Source organism: Pagrus pagrus, assembly GCF_965226575.1.
Source record: "Pagrus pagrus genome assembly, chromosome: 22".
In the NCBI taxonomy this organism is placed as follows: domain Eukaryota; kingdom Metazoa; phylum Chordata; class Actinopteri; order Spariformes; family Sparidae; genus Pagrus; species Pagrus pagrus.
In genome coordinates, this window is record NC_140204.1 from 22,265,525 (window position 1) to 22,290,041 (window position 24,517).

Consider the following 24,517-nt stretch of genomic DNA (forward strand, 5'->3'; position numbering starts at 1 on the left):
TTCACATCAAAAAAACATGTGAGCCAGCTCCATTCTCTGATGAGATCCAAAAACAACAAAACAAACAAAAAAAAAACTCCACAAATCTCATCACAGGGTACATTTAGTGTCTGCTCTGGAGCTCTCAGTCATGATCTTCCACCAGCAGATGGAGTTTACCCACAGAGGTCCCAGTGTGTCATAACCTTCAATGTTTTTACTCAAGACTTAATAATTATTTGTCTTTTGGTTTCCCAGATCTTTTCAACGCCACACTGACCACATGTTGTGGTTGCATGTTGATTCTTATTAGTTATAACTAAAGTTAATGTAGTCCCTTTTCCAGTGCACACTCCAAACCTGCTAATTTAGTCAGAACTAAGAAACTGAGACACAGTTAATCTTTGCGTGATTGTGAACCAGTGTCAAGATGGCCAAACATGTGACTCACAGACGAACTGCCAGCACATCCCATGTCATCTGTCTGTTCTGGTTACTTCAGCCAGCACAGGCATGTCCAGCATTACGTCAGCTGGCATTCCAGGACCCACCACTCACACACTCAACTACACACACACACACACACACACACACACACACACACACACACACACACACACACACACATACACAGAGGCTTCCCCACTCTCATGCTCAGTCTATTCTGGGGATGTGTGTGTAGGTCAGCTCCCCCCAGCCCATTCCCAGCTCATTCTCATTCCATCCCTCGCTGCTCCTCCTCCGTCATGTCTGTTTAAACGACTCAAAGTGAATGAGTCACACTTTGTAAGAGCGGTCTATCAGTCTGACTTAGCACCTCTCGGATATGGCATTCACTAGAAAGTTTTTTTTTTCCCTGCTGAGAGGAGGGAAATTGAGGAGGATGGACAGGAGAATATGCTGACGGCTCAAGGTTAGAAAAATGAACAAAAGATGACAGAAGACGCTTCCTCAGCAAATGTTACTGCAGTTTAATAACTACATTACTGTACGTACAATCCAATCAGTTTCTTTGAAAAAAACCTTAGATTAAATGATGGAAGCACTACTTTTAATATTTTTCAAGACAATGAGAAATAATATTAGAAATGAGAGTATCAGTGCCTTTATATTATTATTATGATTATTATTATGATTTTTATGATTATTATTATGATTATTGTTATTATTATTATTATTATTATTATTATTATTAAATAAAGATACAAGACATTTTTGTGATAAGAAGATCATTAAATTATAAAATCCATTATCTGACAGGGTATAAGGAGACATTTTGTGACATTTTCATCAGATACTGTATATTGCTGTGACAAAGGGAGTTCGAGCATAATGACAAGATATTTTTTCTCTAATAATGGCATCATTTGTGGTGATAACACAGTATTTTAAAAAGAAACACATTTACATTTATCACAGTAACAATATATTTTCCTCATAGTAAAGCAGTGCTTTGTTATGATACCAACCTACATTTTTTTATTATTATAGTGTGATTCATTTCCTCCTTCTGAGAAGTTACTTCAGGACTCCAGACTAACTCTTTACAATGGTGCACCGAACTTTTTCATTGCACCAGCACATAATTTAGCTGAACCCAAAAATACATTTTAACTTAATTTCTAAACACATTACATAAATGATTGTATGAAGGTTTCTTCCTTGAAATCACAGCACGCACAACAAGGAATAACAATAACCTCAATTGTTAAATGAGGATTATGCGTCTTTGGACCGTGACAGGTGGAACAGGCACTGCAACAGTAATCAATAGCCCGATTCAAAATGAAGAGAACTGTTTGAAGGTTGTGATGTCTCGAGTCCTCTCATTCAGGTGCAAGGAATGCAGGAGCAGTACAGTGTGGTCTCACACATGCGCACACACACTAACATGTATTGTACAAAACCCTGTTAAACGCTAAATAATCAGCAGAAAACATGTTTAGATGCTATTTGTTTAAAGGAAACTGTCTACACAGTTTGTGTTTGTTAAAATACATTTTACACCTTTTTTAAATCAGACCTGCTGAATATCAGGGCACTGGTGCAACCAATCGTAATGTTTAATTGGACTTATGGATTATTGGGTGAATATGCGACCAACACAACCTTGAGCCCTGTACTTTGTTGCAATGATAGTAATACTACTATTTCAATGAGGTACTTTTCATCTTACAATGAGCTACTTTGTTGCAGTAATTGGGCTCATTTTTCATGACATGATACTTTTCCCCCAGATAACCAGAGGCTTTGTCGTAATAAGTCATAATTTCCCCTCATATTGACATCCTTCGTTGTGATAATGATATTTTTTCACTGTGTGACAAAAAACTTTTCTATGATAACAAAATAATCTTTTAATAAAAGTGTTAATTTTGATTAAAAATCATGATTCTACTTTTAACAACATAATTTGAGGTGATAACATTACATTCTGAGATAGTCTTCTGTCTCAGTGATGACTACTTCTTCTAACGCTGACCTGCGTTGTGATAAAAGGTTATTTTTCATTAGAAGAGATTATTTTCTCCTAATGATGAGGTGCTATACAGGGAAAACAAGTTACTTTTATCATAAAACATATTTTTTCTCTTCGTAACAAGATGATTGAATGTGATGATCAGATTAGGAAAAGATGTAAACTTTTTTTAATGATGAACAATGCTTTGTTGTAATAAAGATTAGAGCCTGACTAACGGTTGGCTGATATGCGCTGCTATGAAGACTTTTTTTTATAGATCATAATGCGGAAAAAGACGCTTGGTTATTAAATTCCCAGCAAAGTTTACTGTTGCATTGCATTGATCTCATTTTAGACAATAAGGTTATTGTTGAACTATAAATCATCCTGCCTCTTTCTTTGTCACTTGTGACGTTTGAGGGTTCATTGCAAAAAATGTGCGTATATCAGCCGATATATCGACATCGAAACAGAAGTTGCCATCAGCATCACTCCTCAAAATGGGCTCTCAAAAAGAGACTCTTTGTTTTTATTAGATATTTTTCATCCCTGTAAGGAAATGCTTTGCTGTGATAACAAACTTTTACCATTACCACTTTTGTTTAATATACCGTACATCATGTTCTATTACAAGCAGATATTTTTTCTCGTCCTGTCACGAATGTAAAAGTGATGATCCTGGCCTTCGAACACCCTGCTTGTTCCTGGACATGTTCCAGTCCCGTCCCAGTGGAAGAGGCCCAGCAGATAAAATAAACTCAGTTTCCAGTAACATTCCCAGTGACTCCCCCATCAACAGAGACTGCCTCCCCAGAATGTGTCCCTCTTTCTCTGACCTACATTCAGACCAAACTCCAGCACGTCACTTGGCGCTCAACTGCTAGTTTAAAATAAACACAGACTCTGCCAGCTCGCCGTCCTCTAGTACAGAGTGTGGCTGCCTGTCCCACACTCAGTGTACTGTCACCACTCAACTGTGTATGTTTCTGTGTCCTCTCCATCTCATTCATCACCGGCTGTCTGTTTCAAGTGTGCCACTATTGTCTCAGGGCTTCTTCTTCTTTTTCTGCCGGCCTACTTAACTGTTTGTGTCAGTCCCTCCATTTGTCTCCTTTTACTCCAACACGTCAATCTGTTTCCAAGCAACTGGAATCGCATGCATCCAGTATGTGAACGCTGCCTTTGACTGAAATACTCAATGTGCCACTCGTTGAGGCATCTCGCACTCGCTCATCACTTTTGAAGTCACACACCTGCAGTGCAACACTTCCCACCTCCCTTCACAACAAACCAACAATCACTGTGACAAAGCCACAGTTAACAATTGACTAAAACAGCCACGTGTCGAATTTACAACAGACAAAGCTCGCAGCAGACAGCTGTGGGGCGTACAGTGCACCGATGTTTGAAAGGTAAAGTAAGATTTAGGATCACATCTGCAGGTCACATCAATTTTGCTTTGGCACGTTCATGAGCTACTGGCTTGGGACATCCCTGCCATCAGTTTGTAAGGCTGCGTAAGTATTCAAAATTCTTCTCATTGAGTAGGTAGTTGTATTTAAAAAACGATTCTTTAAATGTGGAAGTTTATATTGCTTTATAAATTTGCTTCATAAATTTGCATGATCAAATTAGTGCTATTAAAAAAGATGGTGTGAGTTGAAGCAGCAAAGGCTGAGATATCCTGACATTTTGATTACGGATCAAACTCCAGAAAACAGAACTTTACACCCTCCATGATGCAACTTGATAACATATATCGGTAGAAACTGGGTAAAAACTTTCAGCCACATCCAATTCACAGGACAAAGCCTCTCTTGAGCTTCAGGTGGAATAAGACATATATGCTTTGATAATAATGTGATGATTCACAAGAGGGTTATCAAAAAAATGAATTAAAAAAAACCTCATGAAAATGAAATGTTACACCTCTTTTGAGCTGTGGTATGTGAGGTACATGAACATACAGGGTTGCTTTTCAGGAGTTTATAGGGATCCACCATTAACCATGGCATAGTAAAATAAACACAAATCACAAATCATTATAAAATATATGAGGATGTCCACTTTGACTGTAGGCTCCCTAAATATATGCAATTCTAGACTTACACATTACAGCTAGAATAAATGTAATCAGTAGTCTAATGAGGATCTGTTTTTCAGGTTAGTGATCCCAGCTCTCATGAACGGGGGGGGGGCATTCTGACACGTTCGCTCCACCACTGGGCTTCATGAGCATGTTAAGTGGTCCACTCGGGAGTCTCGACACGTCTCTGGCTAATGTGCACGCACCACACAGAGCTCCCCTTGATGTTATCACAGAACATCACAACCTCTGCTGGCCTTGAACCCTGTTCCACATGGCCTTCATGGGACTCAGCGCTCATTCTGATTAGCCGTGCTTCTCTTTGTGCCCTGAGGTGTGTCACACACACATCCCCTGTTCTCATTACAAAGGAGCAGTTAAGTAGCTGAATCTATGATCCAAGAGCATGTCATATTCATCTCTCCTGAGGTAAATATGAAAAGCTCCACGTGCCACTGGTTAAAACCATGACTTCGCTTCTCAGTAGGGATGTTTTAAGAATAATAGGCGAAGACTCCTCGAGGTCTCTAAGAGTGTAAAAGAGAGCTCCAGCTCAGTCTGTTCCCGGGATCAGCTCGAGTTTATTGAGGTTGCTGTCTAAGACAATGCAATAAACTCTCTCGTAACAGAGTCTGCAAAACTCCAGTGGATTTCTTAAGCATTTTCGTTGATTGATGAAAGACATTTTTGGTAAAGTGTTGGAACAGGATCCAGGTTCCTCTGGCCCATTTTCTGGGCTCCTGTGACCCATCACATGTCAATCAATTATTGTGTTGAATAGAACATTAGCTCTCTTTTTCAGCATCAGTGATTCAGAGCTTTCTGTGTTCTCAACTGGCCTCACAAAATTATTTTTTAAAATAAGAGCTCAAAATTGTAGCTTTAGGGTGAGTGAGCTACCAGCTCCCATTAGTACTAGCACATCTTTTTCCTTAGGCGATCCATTCAATCCTTAATAAGCTTTCAACATGTGGAAACATTTAGTAGCCTTGAGCTTCTGTGGTACAGCACGGACTAAGCAAAATGTCCAGACAGAGCTAAGAGAGAAAAGGAATAGCTGGAGCTTTATGATGTCAATTCACTCTACATTCTCTGCCTTCCAATGAAGTCCGCTCTCTCAGCTGGAAGACAGAGGAGGTTATCAATCTGTTGAGGCAGTTAAGATGGTAGGAGAGAAGGAATACTCACTGATTACGTTCCACCTGTAGCACCAGTTGGAGGTCGTGGGATGAGAGCACTATTTCCCCTCTGACTGGGTAATCTTCCTGTGGAGTTTAGAAGAGAGATCACATCAGGTCACAGCAGCAGGAGAACTCACCAGGAACACTTTGCTTTAAGTGCATTTAAAAGCATCAAAGTACAATCACAGCAGCGTTTTGACTGAGTGTTCAGCCTGTAGGTAACACAGTCAAGAAACTGCCCGATGGCAGTTAATTTCAAGCAGAGAAGCCAAGCACCCTGAGTGGAGAATAAACACATCTGACACATCTATTCCCTAAAATGTATTTCAGAACAAATGCTTTCCTGGTATATTCCAGAGACATGGGGATGCATCAACATTTGAACCGCAACTTTTTTTTTTTTAATAATTGTTTTCTGAATTATTGGATGTATGTTTTGGTATGATGTCAGAAAACTATGAAATGATGCCTTCACAGTTTCTCAGAGCCCAAGATCACGTCTTACAATTTGTTGTTGTTTGTTTTGTCAAAGCAACGGTCCCAAACTCAAAGTTATTTAATTTGAGTAATGCTATGAAGGGGAGACAAGCTGCAAAATTTTACAGGTTATTGGCAATTTCGCTTGAAAAAGTTAAAAAATGATAATGTATAATAATGATCAAGTAATGTAGATAAAACTAGTCAGCAAGCTGTGCTGCGCTTTGCTTTTCCACAGATAGGGTTTGCTGTTCGGTGCACCGCAGCTGACAAGACTCTGAAACAACATAAACTCTTTACAAGCACCGTGAAATCATTACACTTGTCTCAACTGTGAAAATCCTTTAAAGAAGAAGAGAGTGCTACTGTATGTCTCTGTCAGAGTGATCTGAAGTGACACTGCATGCCCGCTAGTCCTGCAACAGTATCAAAGAGACAGTTTCCTAAACCCTACAGTGTTGTCACATGCTAGGCGCTCAAAGACAGGGTGGTGTGTTTGGTGCCACTGCGGGCATGTGGCCATCATGCCTGAGCTGTACCTCCCACACTGTGTGTTCTGTCACTCACTAAATGTCACAATCTCTCATGTTTTATTGCTCTCTACTTCTTACAATTTTAAGTTATGGGTGACAGACTGTGGACGTCGTTTATCAGCTTTGCTTATGCAGTTTTTTAGATAAACCGTATAAATGTTCATTTACACATGTAGAATCTGATTAAGGCATTAAGCATTGTAAGTTGTAGTCCCCTTATGCTACACAGAGGAGTGGAGTGTTGAAGATGAGTTGAGGAGTGTCTCAGTCTGAGGAGTGAAGCTGCTCTGTAGTCTGGTGGTACAGCAGCAGATACTTCTGTATCTGTTGTCAGATGGCAGCAGGGTGAACAGACGTGACAGTCGCTGGCCGGCTGTTGTCTTTTAGTACCCTTCAGGCTCTGTACAGACATCTCATTTCACCGATGTCACCGATGTTTCCAGTCAGAACGCTTATACACCTATTTAAACTTCCTCTATGTACACTTTCATAAGCCCCAAAGCTTCAGTTTAGAGGAAATAAAAAACAGTCCCAAGGAACAAAGGTCAATGTAAAACTCAATGGTGCAAGGGTGCAAAATTATATTTTTTGTCTAATGGCGAAATGGTTCAAATTTTACCAGCTGCTCAAACCAGCTGTTAAAGCAAATCTACCACCCACTTGCATATTTTAAAAGTTTAACTAGTGGTTGAAGCAAATTTTGTGCCCTATGTAGTTAATAAAGTCAGCTGTCTTAATCAAACTCTGAATGAAGAGAAATAATTTACTACATGAGATATAACCATCAAGTAGGATTAACCAAAGATGACAGGTCTTATCTGTATTCTGTCTATCTCCCACCTCTGAGCTAAGCACCAAACAAAACAACCCATTGTGAATTCAAGACCATTCGTTACCACATCATTAAACTCATCATTCCAACAACAAGTGACACATGCTCAGCAGATGCACTTTCACTTCTGTCTGCATAATTTTCAGCTGTTCAGTTGTGAAACTTCCCCAGCTCCTGAACTTGGACACGGCAGGGTCACAGTGGGTGGTGAGTGTGAAGTGTGACAATGTGGACAAGGTGAGAAGGGAGAGCACTGGTGAAAACCAGTAGTAATAGTGTGAGGATTTACATAGGAGGAGGAGGGACGGAGTGTTGACTGTCAAGAACACAATAAATTGGACAGTTTCTCACTGTGGAACCTAAAATCATGCCCAATAACACAACAATTGGCTGGGTGTGCTGAGGTATGAAAGTTGGCACCAATCGTTATCGGCAGGTATACGTTGTATAAAGTTTGATCAGTGGTTTCTATAGAGCCCAATCAGAGGAGCAGATCAGATAAACACATGAGACAGTTTCACTATGTGCCGCTAAAATGTCACACACAGCACAGGACTCTGCTGCTCGCCTGCTGCTAACAGCTCACTAGCTCTGATACAGATTTTCAGTGCCCTCTGGGTTTGACCAGCACAATATATCTGTGAGGTCCTGCCAGCCAGCTGTCTGTGACTTGACCTAACCTAAAGTAATGGTGTGTACATCCCGCCTCTTTTGGTTCCACAATGTCGGCGTGCTGCATAAAATGACACACTGAGGCGGCATTATGCCGGCGCTGCTTGGTTCAGTGTGAACAAACAAAGGCAGTTTAGAGACGAGCCTTCTTTGCTGCACTATTGCGTAATCTCTGTCTGAAAAGGGCCTTAGTCTGATAACTGCCAGCCAGCATTATTTGATTGGAAGCATACTGAGGCCTTGAGACAGAGGGCCCTGCTATGGAACCTCATTGTAGAAAGTTCACATCCGGAAAAGAAGGGGTTAAGATAAAAAAGTCTTCATTGGATTTTCTACTCATTCAAAATATCAAATGACCAGTATCTTTGCCATATGGAAAATAATCTCCATTTCCTTTTCCACTTCACTGCCTCTGTCTATATCTCCAGGCTAACATCTCAGGGTCAATTCTTCAAAATGATTGGTTCAGAGACTCTGCTTGCTGAGTTTGTTGTAGGGTATCTGCACATTTACTGATCAAAGGGCTTCTAAATCCCCATACTCCCTGAGTCACATTTGTCAATCTTTCACAGCAGCCATTGGTGTTTGTGCTCTGAGTGATTTAGGCTGCTGCTCCTGATTTCTTGAGCTATACAGCTTTAATCTTCACCCCCACTGGCTTAAAGAGCACGTACAACTTAAAGCTGCATCAAGTATACGCAAATTTAAACTGTGTGTAGTGACGTGCTTCAGTGTCAGTCAATTTGGATTTTGTTAGAATATCACATCCTAAAGGGTAAGATACAGGAGGAAAAGGGGCTGGGGTGATGAAGAGGGCTGGAGAGTTTGAGAAGTCACTGGATATAAGTTAGAAAAGTCCTGCTCAAGAGCTTCACTTGATGAAAACAGACAGTTGGAGAGACACAGAAAGAGAAACAGAAGGCCAAACAACAAAGAAAGAGGAAAAGACAAATCGATGGTGATAAACAACAGGAAAAGAGGGAGGAGGGAGCCTAAGACACAGCGCAAAAACGGAAGAAGACAGTTGTTGAATTCAGTTGTGCCACTGATGCTTATCAGCTTGGGGCTTGTGGATTGACATGGAGAGAGATGAAGACAGCAGCATCCATGCATCAGATGGAGCTCCCAGCCCGAGCCCTCTCTGTGCTCCAGTGATGCAGAGCAAACACACACTGTGCCAGAGGAGAGCTTATTAGATGGATCAAAGCTTGTCTAATCTACATGCTAAGAATATGATGAGAGGGCCCTGACAATCCTCCCTTTCCTCCTGAGAGGCAGTGATTATCATACAGGGGTTATGAACGGTAAACATACAAGGATGTGATGATGTATGCGCTCTTCAGATCTTTGATGCGACTGTGGGTTGCCACAGTGACAATAACTATGCTCTATTAAAGCTCATCTCATGCATTACAAGATGCCTGGCAATCCTCATTCAGTGACAGTTAATGTATGTTCATTTAATGACACAAGAGCGCACTTAAAGCTGCAATTTGGCACAATGGGTGCCCCAAAACGGCACCACGAGTCCTGACATAATTCTCGATTATTACAACTCTGGTATTCATTTTATTGTTTTTTATTGTAGTGAGCAAAGCAATACCTGACAGAGCATGGTGACATTGAACTCAGTGAAGTCAGATGAGGAAAGGAAAAAAGTAAATCAGATGGTCAGACGGGTTGGACACAAGCCAACGGCTTATCCACATGACCTAAACCACTTCAGTTTAAAGGTACAACTGAAGGTGAGCACCGGAAATGTCAATAATAATCCGTCATTACAAAGGAGAGCTGTGTGCGCACAACTAGGTCAAACTTACAGCAAGAAGTGGGGCTGTAAACTGTGATGAAGTTTTATGAAACCTGAATTAACCTTTCAAATGGAAGACAGCCCAAAATCTCTCCTTAAAGGTGTCATTTATAAGAATGGTTCTGGTGAGTTTTATTTTGTTGATGTTAAGTTTGAATGAAGTGTGTTTTATGATGAGTTAAAGAGGCAATTAAGCTTGCCTTAGTTCAGTGAATGAGAGAAACTAGAACTGCTGTATTTTTCTGTTTAGCGAGGGAAATAGAAAGGTAAAGATTTTTCCTGTCTTGAGATTTTGTGAGTGCTTTTGTTCACTTAGTGACACACTGCATACATCTACCAGCTGAAACTACAGAGACTACAAGACTATTGAGGTACAATGTGGTATCATGAGACGGGATAGGCCGGGGCTAGCTGGTTAGGATAGGATTAAGATGGAATTAAGAATGGGGACATCATCTTTGAAGCTATGGTACCTGTTGCTAGGAACATTTATCTGCAGCAAGCAAGCAGCATGGAGAAGGGCCAGAAAAGGTGTGAGGAGGTGGAGGTTTACAGGAGGAGGCAATAATGCCTGAGACCCAAGAGGGCTTGGAGAGTGAGGGCAGAGGAGGACGGAGCGCTGCTGAGGACGGTGGAAGAGAATTGAGAGCTGAGGCAGGAAGGGCTGCTGCAGTTTACTGAGGATGAAGTGGATTTGTTGCAGAAGAAAGGGCTTCCATCCATGGAAAATTGTGACAAAGAAACAGCAAGAAATGGCAACAAGTGTGGAAGAGATTGACACAGCTGTACAGGTTGTTGTAAGTATGCTTAGAGAAATATCTTTTCGATTAAAGTATTTCTTCATTTATCACCATAAGTGTCGAGATAAATGTTCCTAGCAACAGGTACCATAGCTTCAAGAATTATCACTGTTTAGGGGAAACAGTGCTTACCACCCACCAACATAAAACACACATGAACATATGTCAAACAAAACAGCTATTCGGTGTGATTATCAGGTCATGAGTCACTATTTCATGTCTTTATCGACAGGAGTAATGATTACTACAACCTTCACCTGTGCCTTTGGGGTGACAAGGTATTGCTTCTTTGAATACCAGTAATATTCTATTGATTTAACACCCACGATGAGAGAAGTGGAGCATTTATTGAAGTTCATCATTTTGCAAAGGAGATTCCTCACCACTAACTACACTTGAAACCTGACAGAATTTGGTAATGCAGGATTGAAACCCTAACGCTGCAAACCTGAAACACATTGAGGTTAGTTAAATCTTCTTAAACTATATGACAAAAGGGTAGTCTGTGTCATGTCTATTGCTGTAAAAAAGCAAATGTTCCACCACATGTCTGCCAACAACCAAATATTGAAAACTAAATAAAAGAGAAAAAGGTTCCAGGATGGAGCTTTCCAGTCGCAGTGATGATTGACTGACTGACTGACTGTGAGCCAATCACGTCTTCCTTCCTTTTTTGACCGTATGTCTTATCTGAGTGAAACTAGGCCATGAAATTCTTGAAGGAACCACAGGCATCTCCGGTGCAATTTCTCCCGATCAGTCAAGCAGCATGGAGAAGGGCCAGAAAAGGTGTGAGTGGATGGAGGTTTGCAGGAGGAGGCAATCATGCCTGAGACCCAAGAGGACTTAAAGAGCGAGGGCGGAGGAGGACGGAGTGCTGCTGAGGACGGTGGAAGAGGTTTGAGAGCGGAGGCAGGAAGGGCTGCTGCAGTTTACTGAGGATGAAGTCGATTTGTTGCAGAAGAAAGGGTTGCCCTGAATAACCGCTTCCTCTTGTACTGTGCGAGTGTGTGCTCGTATATGACTTGCTAAATGACATGAAGAGCCTCTATAATTAATCTATGTCAATGCGCGTCAAAGCTGCTAAAATTAAACAAGTCTTGTTCTGAGAGGCAGAGGAGAGCAGCGTAGGGAGGTTGAGGCGGGGGGGTGACTGGGTACGGGCACAGACAGCGAGGTACTTATTACTGTTCCCTTCAATCCTCCACTGATCCAGAGTGGGGTGTCGACAGCTTGATCCTTCAGCGCAAAAAGGCCAGCAAGGTATCAGTATTTTCACAGAATACCCATTACTTGCTTTTTGTTGTCTCTGAATACTCATGTGATGATATTCGTCACCTCAAACACTTGGAACAATTTGACTGATGAGAAGTAGGGATGTAATGACACACAGAAGTCACTGTTCACCACTTACCACAGTTTCTGGGGTCAGTTTGGAAGGAGTTTGGTACAACAGGGTAAAAGTAACAAAAATGAAACAGAACATTTTTAATTACACTGCCTGGCCAAAAAAAAGTCAACTAACACAGCTAAGCAAATAGGTAAGAGCCTTACATTGGATAATTACTGCAGTGATTGTAATGTTGCAGCTGACAACAAGTTATTTAACCCTAACTGATGCAGTGAGGAGCATATCCTGTGGTCGTGTCAAATTATTGGCCTGCATCAAGCAAAGAAAACAACTAAGGAGATTGTTGAAACTACTAAAATTGGGTTAAGAACTATCCAACGCATTATTAGAACCTGGAAGGACAGTGGTGAACCATCATCTTGTGATGAGGTGTGGTCAGAAAAAAATCAACAGTAGAACTCACGGCTATGTTTAATAGTGAAAGTAAGAGCATTTCCACACGCACAATGTGAAGAGAACTCAAGGGATTGCGACTAAACAGTTGTGTGGCCTCAAGAGAACCACTTATCAGTGAGGCTAATCGGAAAAAAAGGTTTCAATTTCAATTTGTTAGGGAGCTTAAAGATTTAGACTCTGGAGCAATGGAAAAAGGTCATGTGGTCTGATGAGTCCAGATTTACTCTGTTCCACAGTGATGGGTGAGATCATGCCCAGTGCCTACTGTACAAGCCTGTGTTATGTTTTGGGGTTGATTCAGTTGGTCAGGACTAGGTTCAGCAACGTTGGGTGCCCAAAAAATGAGGTCAGCTGACTACCTGAATATACTGACCAGGTTTTTCCATCAATGGATGTTTTCTTCCCTGATGGCACGGGCACATTCCAAGATGACAATGCCAGGATTCATCGGGCTCAAACTGTGAAAGAGTGGTTCAGAGAGCATGAGACATCATTTTCACACATGGATTGAGTCCAGACCTTTACCCCATTGAGAATCTTTGGGATGTGCTGGAGAAGACTTTACACAGTGACCCGACTCTCCCGTCATCACTACAAGATCTTGGTGAAAAATTAATGCAACTCTGGCAGGAAATAAATGTTGTGACATTGCATATGCTTATCAAACAATGCCACGACAAATGCATGCAATAATTGTCCATCTAGTTCAACTTGAGATACTTAATACAGCCTGTAGGGTGCTTGGCAGGAAGCAAGCACTCTTGCATAGGTCAGATTTTAATGGCGGGCTGAAGAAGAAGAAAAAAACAAAAACAAATGGGCATGTGATTTAAATGCCAGTTGCTTCAGTAATATCTTTGGCTCTGTCTGCTGTCACATCTAGAGACAGCTTAAAAACAGCTGTTGTTTTTTGCCTCGCTTCAGCAACTGCCACATCTGAGTGATGTCGTGGAAGGGCCCAGACAGAACAAACTAAGAACTAGTAGCGATGAAGGCTGACTATTGCTTTGACACACATTACCTGCATCTCAGTCAAAAAGCTGCACCACAAAGTCTACAGCCAACAGCCAACTAGCTCTGCGCCTGCATGAGAGGAAACAACTCTTCATACCATCGGTAGGTGGCAGTAGTTTAAATTCTTCATTGGAAAGAGGAAACCGTAAGGCTCAGGACTGAGGACATACAATCTGTTCTAATGATGAAAGCAGTGTTTTTAGACACCACTGTCACAAACTGGCTCAGGGTTGTGACAAGAAGGGACCACACGCAAGAAATTTTCCGTAACACAACAGTAATGTATTAAACAAGGTGGACACAAATAATAAGACAACCCAAAGACAAGCCACAGGGTGGATGCCAGCTGTGAAAAGGGAGAGAGTGGAGGGCAGTCAGCCACCTGCTTATATACTCTGGCAGCCAGAACAGGTGAGCTGAATCAAGCCAATCCAGCAAAGTTATGTTCAAAGGCTGGATTTTAAATCATTTTTATTACTACAAATTATATTTAATCTAAGCTAAACTGAATTCTATCTAGTTGGCTTTGAACCACACTGTCACTCTCAAATGAATGACATACATGACCCCAACTATCTATGGATTTACCTACTTATTATTTTCTCAATCATATTCATTATAATCATTATTTATCATACTTATACTTATACTTATTAATAATATATCCATTGATTTGTGGATGATGTAATGTTTAAAAAAGTTGAACTCCATGTTCGAGCAAAACCAGTAACGCATCCTCGCTTCACTGTCCAACAAGCAGCCATCAGATAGCAGTGTCTGTTCTGAGCCAACAGCTGTGGTTGTTCTGATTCCAGCTTGTTCGAGAATGTGTTGATGTTTGTCAGGATCTCCTGGCTCTGATGCTACCTCATGCTGTGACAGACATGGTATCCAGGCTAATCACATGCATCACAGCACCCAGATCCACTCAATGAATTCACATTGTAGAATTTCCTATGCAACAACCAACAACAAGAACTAATGGCCTGCTTAATCGCTGCCAAATCCATCTAAGAAGGGATTCAGAAATGCATGTTATTGTGATCGCACAGCTGGATACTTGTGTCAAACAAAAGGGTGACAGAGGAGAGTTTTCTTATTAAAGCATGGCCAAGGCTGAGTTTTTGGAAGGCTTTTCTTTGATTGTAGTGCTAACAGGCACCCTGCATTTATTTTGCTCTATTATTCTCAATTGAAACTTACCAGCATTTGTAATAGATGGAAAGACAGATATTTTATTGATCTCGAGGGGAATTGAAGATGAATATTTATTGTGAAAACAAGTGACAGCACCAGCTTTTCCAGTCAGTGTTAATTTTCTGTGATGACTTCGATGCAGGGGACAAAAAAGAAAGCGACAGATCAGTGATTGAAGAAAGGAGAGTTCAGGGACAAGTCTTTGCAAAGTGCTCTGAGAGAAAATTTATCACTGATTAAATCCTCCCGAAGCTACGATGGAATGAAGATAAGAATACATTCCAAGAACCTCACACAAAGCTTCTCTTTTGATGAGTTCACTCTCTGCTGCTGCTCTGACCACGACTGCACATAACTGTCCAGTCCATACAACAAAATTGCAGCAGGACATGACTGGCAGTGAGATTGCAACAAAATTGCTGGTGAGACTGAATTCCACAGTGCAGCTATTGTTGGACAGAACGATTTACAATCAAAGGTAACTCTATGAGTAAGATGTGAAAGAGCTTTTGTGATGCTGCTCTTATCCTGGACAACAATACAAGCCACCTGGGGAGGATACACACTCTGTTCACAACAAGGCCAACAGTATATTACATTTGAAAACCAAAGTGGCGATTGAAGTCGCTGCAGTGTGCACAGACATCCAGTAGGTACTGTCAAATTTACACCAATGCTTGCTACTGGTTAACAACATTTTACGGCGCATATTTACATTTCTTATTAGGTGGCAACCTCTAGTGGCCAGAGTAATTATTACAGCAATGGAGGAAGTCAGGTGATATAGTACAAAAAGTCCACATAAGGAGGGTGTGGGATGGGTAGCATAGGACTACCACCAAGGAGACGCTGTTCCCCCCCTGTAGATCCCACAGCATCATTATCAAGCGCCAACCTCCAGGTCTCAGAATTGAAGCCTATGCAGAAGTATTTAATGTAATGTTTATTTGCACGGGGGCAAGTATGTAGCATACGCTGCCACAAACTACAGTGTTTATAGCCAAAGCTAATTTGCAATGCCTGTCCCTAGATTCAAAAGTTACGTATATAATATATGCATATTAGTAACTGAACTTAACATAATTATCATAGTTTTTTCAACCCAAACAATGATGTTCCCTGAAACCTAACCAAGTAGGGGATTTTTTTTGTTTATTTGATAAAACAGCTGAAGAGAGACAAGAAATGTGATAAGAGAAAAGTGGGAGGACATGCAGCAAAGAGCCACAGGTCAGATTCAAACCCTGGGCTGCGGCGAGGACACAGCCTCGATATATGGGACACAGACTCTAACTACTGAAATACGCTGACTTGCCTGTGATCTGAGACATTATGTCAAAAACAGTCTGCGATGGCAAGATTATGGCTAAAATCCTGTGGTGTGAACTTGGCATAACCAAACCTATTCAGTCGTTTGACTCTTTTATTTTGACACTAGCAAGACATGATGTGTCACAGTTGTCTTGATGGATTGTGGTGCCACATCACTGTCAGTCATGTGCTCTCATTATGATCTTCACATGCCACACAAGTGGTAAAATTCTGAATTAACGGTCGGGTATTTGGCTCAATATTAATCCGGGTTGAATTTTTTTATATGGCCAATACCTCGTTCCAAGTAAACAGGGAAATTAATAGCTGTAACTCTACTGTCACTGACTCATTTACAAAAAAAAACACAGAATAAGCAGCTGCTCAGCATCTGACAATGTCGCCCCTGATCCTACCTCTCCGGATAAGAAATGTCCCAGTAGTCGTTTGGAATGTACAGAATCCTGCAGCTATCATAGTTTTTTAATAATGACCCATGCATAAAATACATGGGAGTTGACCAAAATGGAGGGTTTGAAATACAATGCAATGGAATACAACATACCAAGTTAATTGTCTGACTTTTTATTTGTGTTTTTCAATGTGATGTCCTGCTTTTGGATGGAGAAAGATTCCTAATAACCAGAGTAACTCACTTTGAAAGATTACCAAACCAGCTGGCACACATTCACCTCCTCGCCCATCCTCATCTGTTGCCAGAAGACAATAATCTTGCTCTTCGCTGATTGGTTTGGGGAAATTTAATGTAGCCACAGCTCATTCTGTCATTGTTTTGGAGCTCACCATTGGGATTATTTCCACTACCGGTCCTTCACTGCAATTCCACCTTTCTGCTGTGGATGGACAAATCTCTGCTACAATGAGTATTTGCACCCCTCACTGTGTAGTCAACAACCTTTGAGAATGTCACATTTGATTGTGAAATTAGTAAACCAACGGCTTTACTCTCTCAACTACTCTGTCATCAGACACACAACCCACTACCACTGACATGGCATTTAAATGGCATCAAACACAGTTGGGAACTAAGTGTGAATTCCATCAAATAAAGAGCTGTTTGACTCGTCATATCTTGTGTGTCAGAAGTCCTCAGCAACAATCATAAAATGAAAATAGGAAAAGTCAAGGCATCGTATGTCCCTGAACTCCACAAAGGACAAAGATGAAAGACTGATCCCAGTTCATCATTAGCATATTAACTCATAGTGTTTACAAGAAAACAACTGATTTGTGACCAGATCTTTCATATGCAGCTGCATTGTTAAGTCAGTTTATCATACCAGGGTTGTTCAGTTCAAATCTAAGTCATCTAAACAACTTTACTTCAAAATAGGGGAGTCAGAACTATAATTTTATACAAACAATTTCCATACAAATCGAAGTCATTGGAGCCTGCTAAGGCATACGTTTTCTTGCCTCTTCCCTTTGATACCCCACTTCCTCTGTGGCTCAGCACGTAATATTTCACTGGGCAACTTCACAGCATGTTGCCTCTTTTAAGGAAAATGAAAAACCCTGTTTACACTACTAATGGCCATGAAAAACAATACCACCTCCGAAGAAACAACAAATATACCCAATTAGAGTTGAAGGAGCCATCAAAGGAAGACGCAACCAGACAGTTTGGATTTACTTAGTCACCTACAACTTGTGCCAAATCATCTAAACCACAGTCAGTCTGTACTTTGAGCCAAAAAAAGTCACTTCTTCACACAGCTGAGAGCATTCACGGAAGATACTGAGGCCCAACGGTAAAAGAATCTCTTGCAGAAGTGATAGGGACTTGTGCATACTGCACAAAAAAACAAAAAATACAAACGCACAAATATAATCATTCTGGCAAAGTGCATTATCTCTTGCATTAGGACTTCAGTTTCTTGTGTTTGTTTACTCAGATACCTGAGCACGATGAATAAAGAAGTTGAGATGAACTCCTTAAGGGTAATTTGTCAGCTAAGAAGTGAGTCGCTCCTTATTCATAGAGCTTAGCATCTTGCCCCACTCTTCAGCAGCATGAAATGTTTTAGGAAATGGATGTGGGTGGTTGGCTGGATGAATGCTGATATGAGAAATGGTTTCTCGTTTGCAACTTTGGTATTTTATCTTTGCTGGAAAGCTCCTGTGTTTACCTATTTAATATTCACCTGGAGCCAGGCACCATAAACAGTGCTGCTCAAAATCCATTTAAAAATAAAAAGCCTGTTAGGAGAACTAAGTGTGAGCAATTGACAGAGCATTCTGCATGCAGGCTAATATGAAAATATCTGCTCTGTCCTTTGGCCTGTCCACTTTTTCTAAATAAACCTCTCTACTTTTGCCTCGAACAAATTTACTGATCAATAATGTGGGCTACTTCAGCCACTTCAACTACTACAGGGAACTGCATTACCAGCCGCAACCAAAACCACAAATATAGACAGGTTTTTAGTTTTTAATTTTACTCAGCAGGAATGGTCTTAAGTGAGCAAGCAGCAAGTGTGGCATGGGATAGTTGTTCCTCAGATCCAGGATGAGACAACAGGTGTGTTTTTTATACGCTGAGGTATAAGCAGATAAAGATAAACATAAACATAATAGTGAGAAAAATACATAGGATTCCCTGGCCTTAAGCAGTGCCACTTTTACAAAATTGGCTTATTCTAATGTTTAATAGAAAATGAATATCTTCATGAAACAAAGAATTGTTTCATATCGTATCGAAACCGGATCGAATTGTACCGAATAGTTCCATGATAAAAAGTATTGTCCCTGAATGGTATCGTAGCCCATGTATCTAGATACGTATGGGATTGTCTTATGAAGGAGGCATGCACACACCTAGCGGTTATTTTTCCCAGCCATCACACTTTTTGAAAATGGTAGATTAATTGTTCATTAATATCATTATTAGCACCAGTACCTTTCCTTTTATCTTTATAAAGACCAGATACTCCAGGGTGGGGGGTGACTTGCTTTTACAAAGGACTTGACTTGAATTAACACAAATTACTTAATTCCCATGTCTGCCAGGTAGCTGCTCTGTGTGCCGCTTGGTGCTGAGCAGGTACAGTGGGTGAATTAGGTCCTGTGGGTTACTAGGAACAGAGAGAACCAGAGAAGACCTCTAGAGCTCATCATTTAAAACAACTTCTTCCTCATTATACGCAGCAATGTAAGCCCTTGTTAAGGCAGTGTGTATATAAAACTGATATAGTCTGCTTCAGCAAACGCTGCTTGTAAAAGTACAAAAAAACACTCAATTATTGAGCTAAAAATTCTTGCTGTGTAGAACAAGATTCAGACTACAGTCTGGATTTGAAATATTTCTATTTCACAGTATATTACAGGGCTGAACAGACAGACAGAAGAAAGAAAAGTGCAAACATTTCAGTCCATTTTGGACGTTCTTCAGTGCAGAATGAGGCATTGTGGGTCACCCTATGTATGGGTTATCATACAGGTCCATGTAGTCAGTCATCTAGGGCTTGATTAAACACACAGGAAGCTAAATACCCGCAGGTCACATTGTTACAAACACAACAAACAATACAACTCCACAGCACTGATGTAGGCTAAATTCCAATCAGGCCCTACACCCTCCTCCTACCCACTCTCACTCTGTAGAGTGACCGCCATGTTGTCATTCCAAAGCAGTTTGCCATAAGGGGGAGCGGGTTACAAAGCCCTCTAAAACTGAGTCTGGACTGATGAAGGTTTACAAACCATAAAGATGTTTAAAAAAGTAAATAAATAAAAGTTACAGTGCAGTTCATGATATAAAAACTGCCACTTTGGGATTGTAGGAAGGGTCGCCGCCACATTGAAGAGTCATTTTCCCCTGAAGTTAACATCTGCAGCCATAAATAATAACTGTTACAGCAAGCCCAGCTAATCTGCCAAGATCTGAGGAGGTGCTGTCAACTTTGCTGTCCAACTCTGAGAGGTGTGTGCAGCGGAGTCAATAAATGCCTTCTCTTAAAGCTGCCATGTGAAAACAATATTATTGTAGATTACAACAAATGTGTAAGGCACTGCAGATGGATAAATGTTTTGAAAAGATGCAGCTTTTATTTTGAAGACTGCTGTACATTGGAAGATTATTGTAAGGCTCCAGAATGGAGCCCTGGGGTGATCCGATGGACATTTTCATCCGCTCAGATGTGTAACTACCTATAGACACAAAGTACTCTCTATCATTTAGATAGAATTTAAACCCATTTAGTGCTTCCAGTTGGTCCAGTAGTGTATTGTGGTCAGCTTTTTCAATGATTTTACTTAAAATAGGGAGGTTCGATATGGGCCTATAATTATCCATCACAGGTGTGTCTAGATTGTTCTTCTTTAGGAGTGGTTTAATAATTTCCATGGCTTGGGGGAAGACACCTGAGAGAAGAGACATATTGACAATCTGGAGCAGATCTGAGAGTCAGAGTAAGAGTCTCAGAGTCGGAGTCATGCAGTCTGGAACTTTTTGAAGAACCCTGCTGGTAATATATCAAGGCAGCAGGAGGAAGATTTCAATTGTTGTATTATGTCTTGCAGGTTTTTGTGATTCATTGGATCTTATTGTTATTTGAGTTGGTTTTAAGTGGACACACAGACAACACATACTGTGCTGTGAAGAAAAACGTTACACATGTCATTTTGATTCGATTTCTTTGACTGTTTTGTGTAATTTCAGCGACTGTAGAAAAAAAAGAGGACCTAATCTGATTAAAAATGGCAAACGAAAAAATGTCCAACAATAAAAATGCAACAAAAGAAGGGTGTGAGTGAGAGTTCATAATTCAATCAATAACTTTCCTTTCACAAGCTTACTGTGAAATCAGAATCAGAAATAGACAATAAGCTCCCTTAAATAGATAAAAATGGAATTAAAAGAATAAAATAGAAAACAATATAAAATATATGCTGTTATATAATAATATATAGAGAATAATAATTAAAAAAATTGGCATCATATGTGAAAGTTCCTGTTTATGAGAAAGCGAGGGCTTCCCAAAGCTTGCCAGTGTATTATACCCTCCTCCGTAATGAAGAGACACCCCCAGCCCCACACGGAGTAGGAGTGTGTAGGGATTGGATTGGAAATGTGCGTACACATTTGCCTGTACACTGCAAATTGGACCAACAAGTACAGACAGACAATATGAGTAAGTGACATAAACATTAGGGTAATAATGGGAGCAATGGGGTAATCGCATTTGGAATGGTTGTGTCAGTGCCACAGAATGGCAGATCTGTGACAAGCGTCTTGCAACAGCTGAATTAAGTTTAGTACAGCAGATATCACTTTACATTCATTGATGCTGAATCTAAGATGTCTCCTTGTTTTTCCTACATACTGAATGTCACATGCTCGAAGGTACATTAGTGGAGCATGTGTACCAACAACTCTTGCTCCCGAATGAAAAAAGGCAATTTCTGTGCCATCTACCCTGGGCCTCCCATCTTCCATGAGAAGTCATACATTTATAGTGCAATTTACCTGTGCTTTATAATACAGAGCTGACCTACAGAATGTGGACATATCTTTAAAGCTTCCCTCCGGGGTCAAGTATTCAAGGGAAGAGTTTCCATAAGAAACTTTTAAACACTGAGGTGTTCTCCACTAGCACTGAATGTACCAGAAGAGCAGAGATGCTGAATTTTCAAAAAGAAAGAAATGAAAGGATGCTGTGAGAAGGCGTATAAAAAACGAGGGCCTTAGATACTGGACGAGTGAAGATGGTACTGTACAGCTAACCATCCACTCCTTCCACCTGCAGCTTCACATCCCTGGTGAGCCTTTCCACTTTCATTTCTAAACGAGTCGCCCCGAGGGCTGTGAGGAGGGATTCAGAGGGGAGCTGAAGCCCCTTGGGGATTTGATCTAGCATGAGGTAATGAGCACTGGCATGGTTAAGGAGTCAGCTGAGCCCTTATCAGAGAGTGGCAGGCTCAATTCCCAGGTGCTGACACTGTGGCATGTAAAGGCGAGGAACCCCGGCTCGCAGATTGCTTTTGGGGCCACGAGGAAGTCCATCTCCATCCCGTCCCACTCACTTTGCTCCGTGTCCAGATGGATGGCACACACAACACTCAGCTCACTAATTGTACTTGATGCCAACAGGCAATTAGACCTTCTTACTAGTATCCAAAACCCAACGATGGGATTACACTTATACACTCCAACAGACAGGTGGTATACACAAAGAGATGATGAAAATGGATTTAGTGTTTCAATTAAGACAACAGACACATAGAAGAGAGCACTTTATTCTCTCTGTCTGCTCATATCAGTAAGCCTGGATTCATACAGCTGCTTTTACCCCATTGGACCTGGACTGGTGGTACTTTTCAGCTGTGTGTGTATTGTTTTTTTAACTTTTGGTGAGACTTAAAGGAACTGTCTCAAATGATTGCTTGTAGCTTTGATCAAGAATGGTTATGATAAGCATTATAGGAATTGTGGGATAAACTAATTTAAAAAGAATTACAAGTATAAGTTGATGGGACGAAGCTAGATTTGTGAATTACATTTCTATAGGAGTCCTGTTTTAGCCGGCTCTAGAAAAAAGGAAGTGATACAATGTGGATGTAAACACTTTTAAGTGAGAGTCAGCATTTAAACCACACTGACATTGTTTCATTTCACATTCATTGTGTTGGAGTGTAAGCCAACTGATAACATGTTGCTTTTCAAATGTCTGATTTCTGGCAATGTGACCCCAGTGTCAACAGTCATGGTGGAATTAATGCAGTTCAATACAAATCATGGTCTGCATGCTTTCTCTGTGATATGGGTCATTATGGGTAAGCATCTTTCCAAAAATATTATACACAGAATGGCTGACGGCGGTACTTGCAAGTGCCCCTCAGCAGCCTGAAATCCTGCATGAATTCTGATTCCGAGAACCTTCCTAGTAACAAAGCCACCACTCATGGATCCTAGATCTCCCATCCAAGAATCACTCTGCGCAGAAGTGGCTGTCAGTGTGCCATAAAAAGCAAAGAGTCTTGGCTCTCATTCCCTCATTATCATTTTTGTAACAAATTCACAGGACTGACTGCACATTAAACAGCACCATATGTCATATGAAAATATCCTCCACTATATTTGTGTTCCTGTTCATGATCATTCAGAGCGTTGTTCTTTTATGCATGTATGTCAGTTTAGGAAAATTTGTTACACTGGCTAATGGTAAAAAATCTGACCTCACAATATTTTGGAGCTGAGCGCGTTGCGGTGTGAGTGCTCTCAGAATGCATGCCCTGATGAGCACAGAGACAGAGTTGTTTTTCTTTTTTAAAATGCTCTGAATTGCATGACTGTGATTACATTTCTCCATTATCAGCTCCTCTATAACCTTAGTCATGCTTGTTGTTGTTCTCTGCTACACTTTCCCAGCCCTCATGATATAATCTGATTTACCATGGCACCTGGCCCAGACAAAAGTTATTTGAGCCAATGTGTGCTTGAATTGACCACATTCAGATGATTATGAATGGCCCGGTGCCCCTGATTCACTGAACACATAATTTATTTTGTCATACACACAAGTGAAGTGATTTGCATTAAATGTCAAAGACCTCACCCTTTTTTCCTTGACACCACTGTCTAATCATTAGCAACTGAGCAGCGTTCACAGGATGACTGTGAGTATCGTTTAAAGGCATAGGGAGGTTTATAAAATGTTCGCTGCTCTAAAGTGAATAACATGCCAAATATCAGCGGAGTGAATGTACAACTGTGCCAACCACCCCAGTTCTGCATCTCTAAGCCAGTTGAAAATGAAAACTAATCTTTTTCTCTTTGTTTTAGCATTTCATCCACAGTAAGCCAACTTTTTTTATACCCAGGAATGAAACTATTCCAAAATGCTGAATAACTGATAACAGCAATTGTCTCATTTTAGTAAGGAGGGAGAAAACAGATCATCAAAAGAAGATAAAGGACAAGATAATTAGCGCTTTTACTATAGATTAGGCATTTCAGTGTGAGCGAAGTCAAAACAACCTGAGAAAATATGTTTTTTTCACATATGAAATGTGTTTTCAGATGAAACCATCTGATTGATTAATTGACAGCTGGCCAATTAATCATTCAGTTGATATTAATTAAACTAATAAGAAATTTTCATAATAACATCAACAAGAGTTTTATTAAATCTGTCCAATACTGATCCTGACTAAAATATCTCAACTCACTTTTAGATTGTCATGAAAATTTGACATTCAAGGTCCCCAGAGGATGAATTCTGACTTTGGTGATCGCCTGAAGTTGCCTTTAGTGCCACCACGAGGACTACATTTCTGTTTCTAAGTAAAGTGTCTCAACAACTATTGGATGGTTCGCTATGAAATTTCATTCAAAC

At 40.6% G+C, this 24,517-nt stretch overlaps 1 protein-coding gene across 1 annotated transcript in view; it reads right to left on the reverse strand.

Annotated features, from left to right (window-relative positions):
- Positions 1 to 24,517, reverse strand: part of adam19a (ADAM metallopeptidase domain 19a) — a 194,868-nt gene that overhangs the window by 98,024 nt on the left and 72,327 nt on the right. The window contains exon 3 of the mRNA XM_084345056.1: positions 5,715 to 5,791. Within this exon, the coding sequence (XP_084201182.1) occupies positions 5,715 to 5,791 (77 nt within the window). The remainder of the gene's footprint in view (positions 1 to 5,714; positions 5,792 to 24,517) is intronic.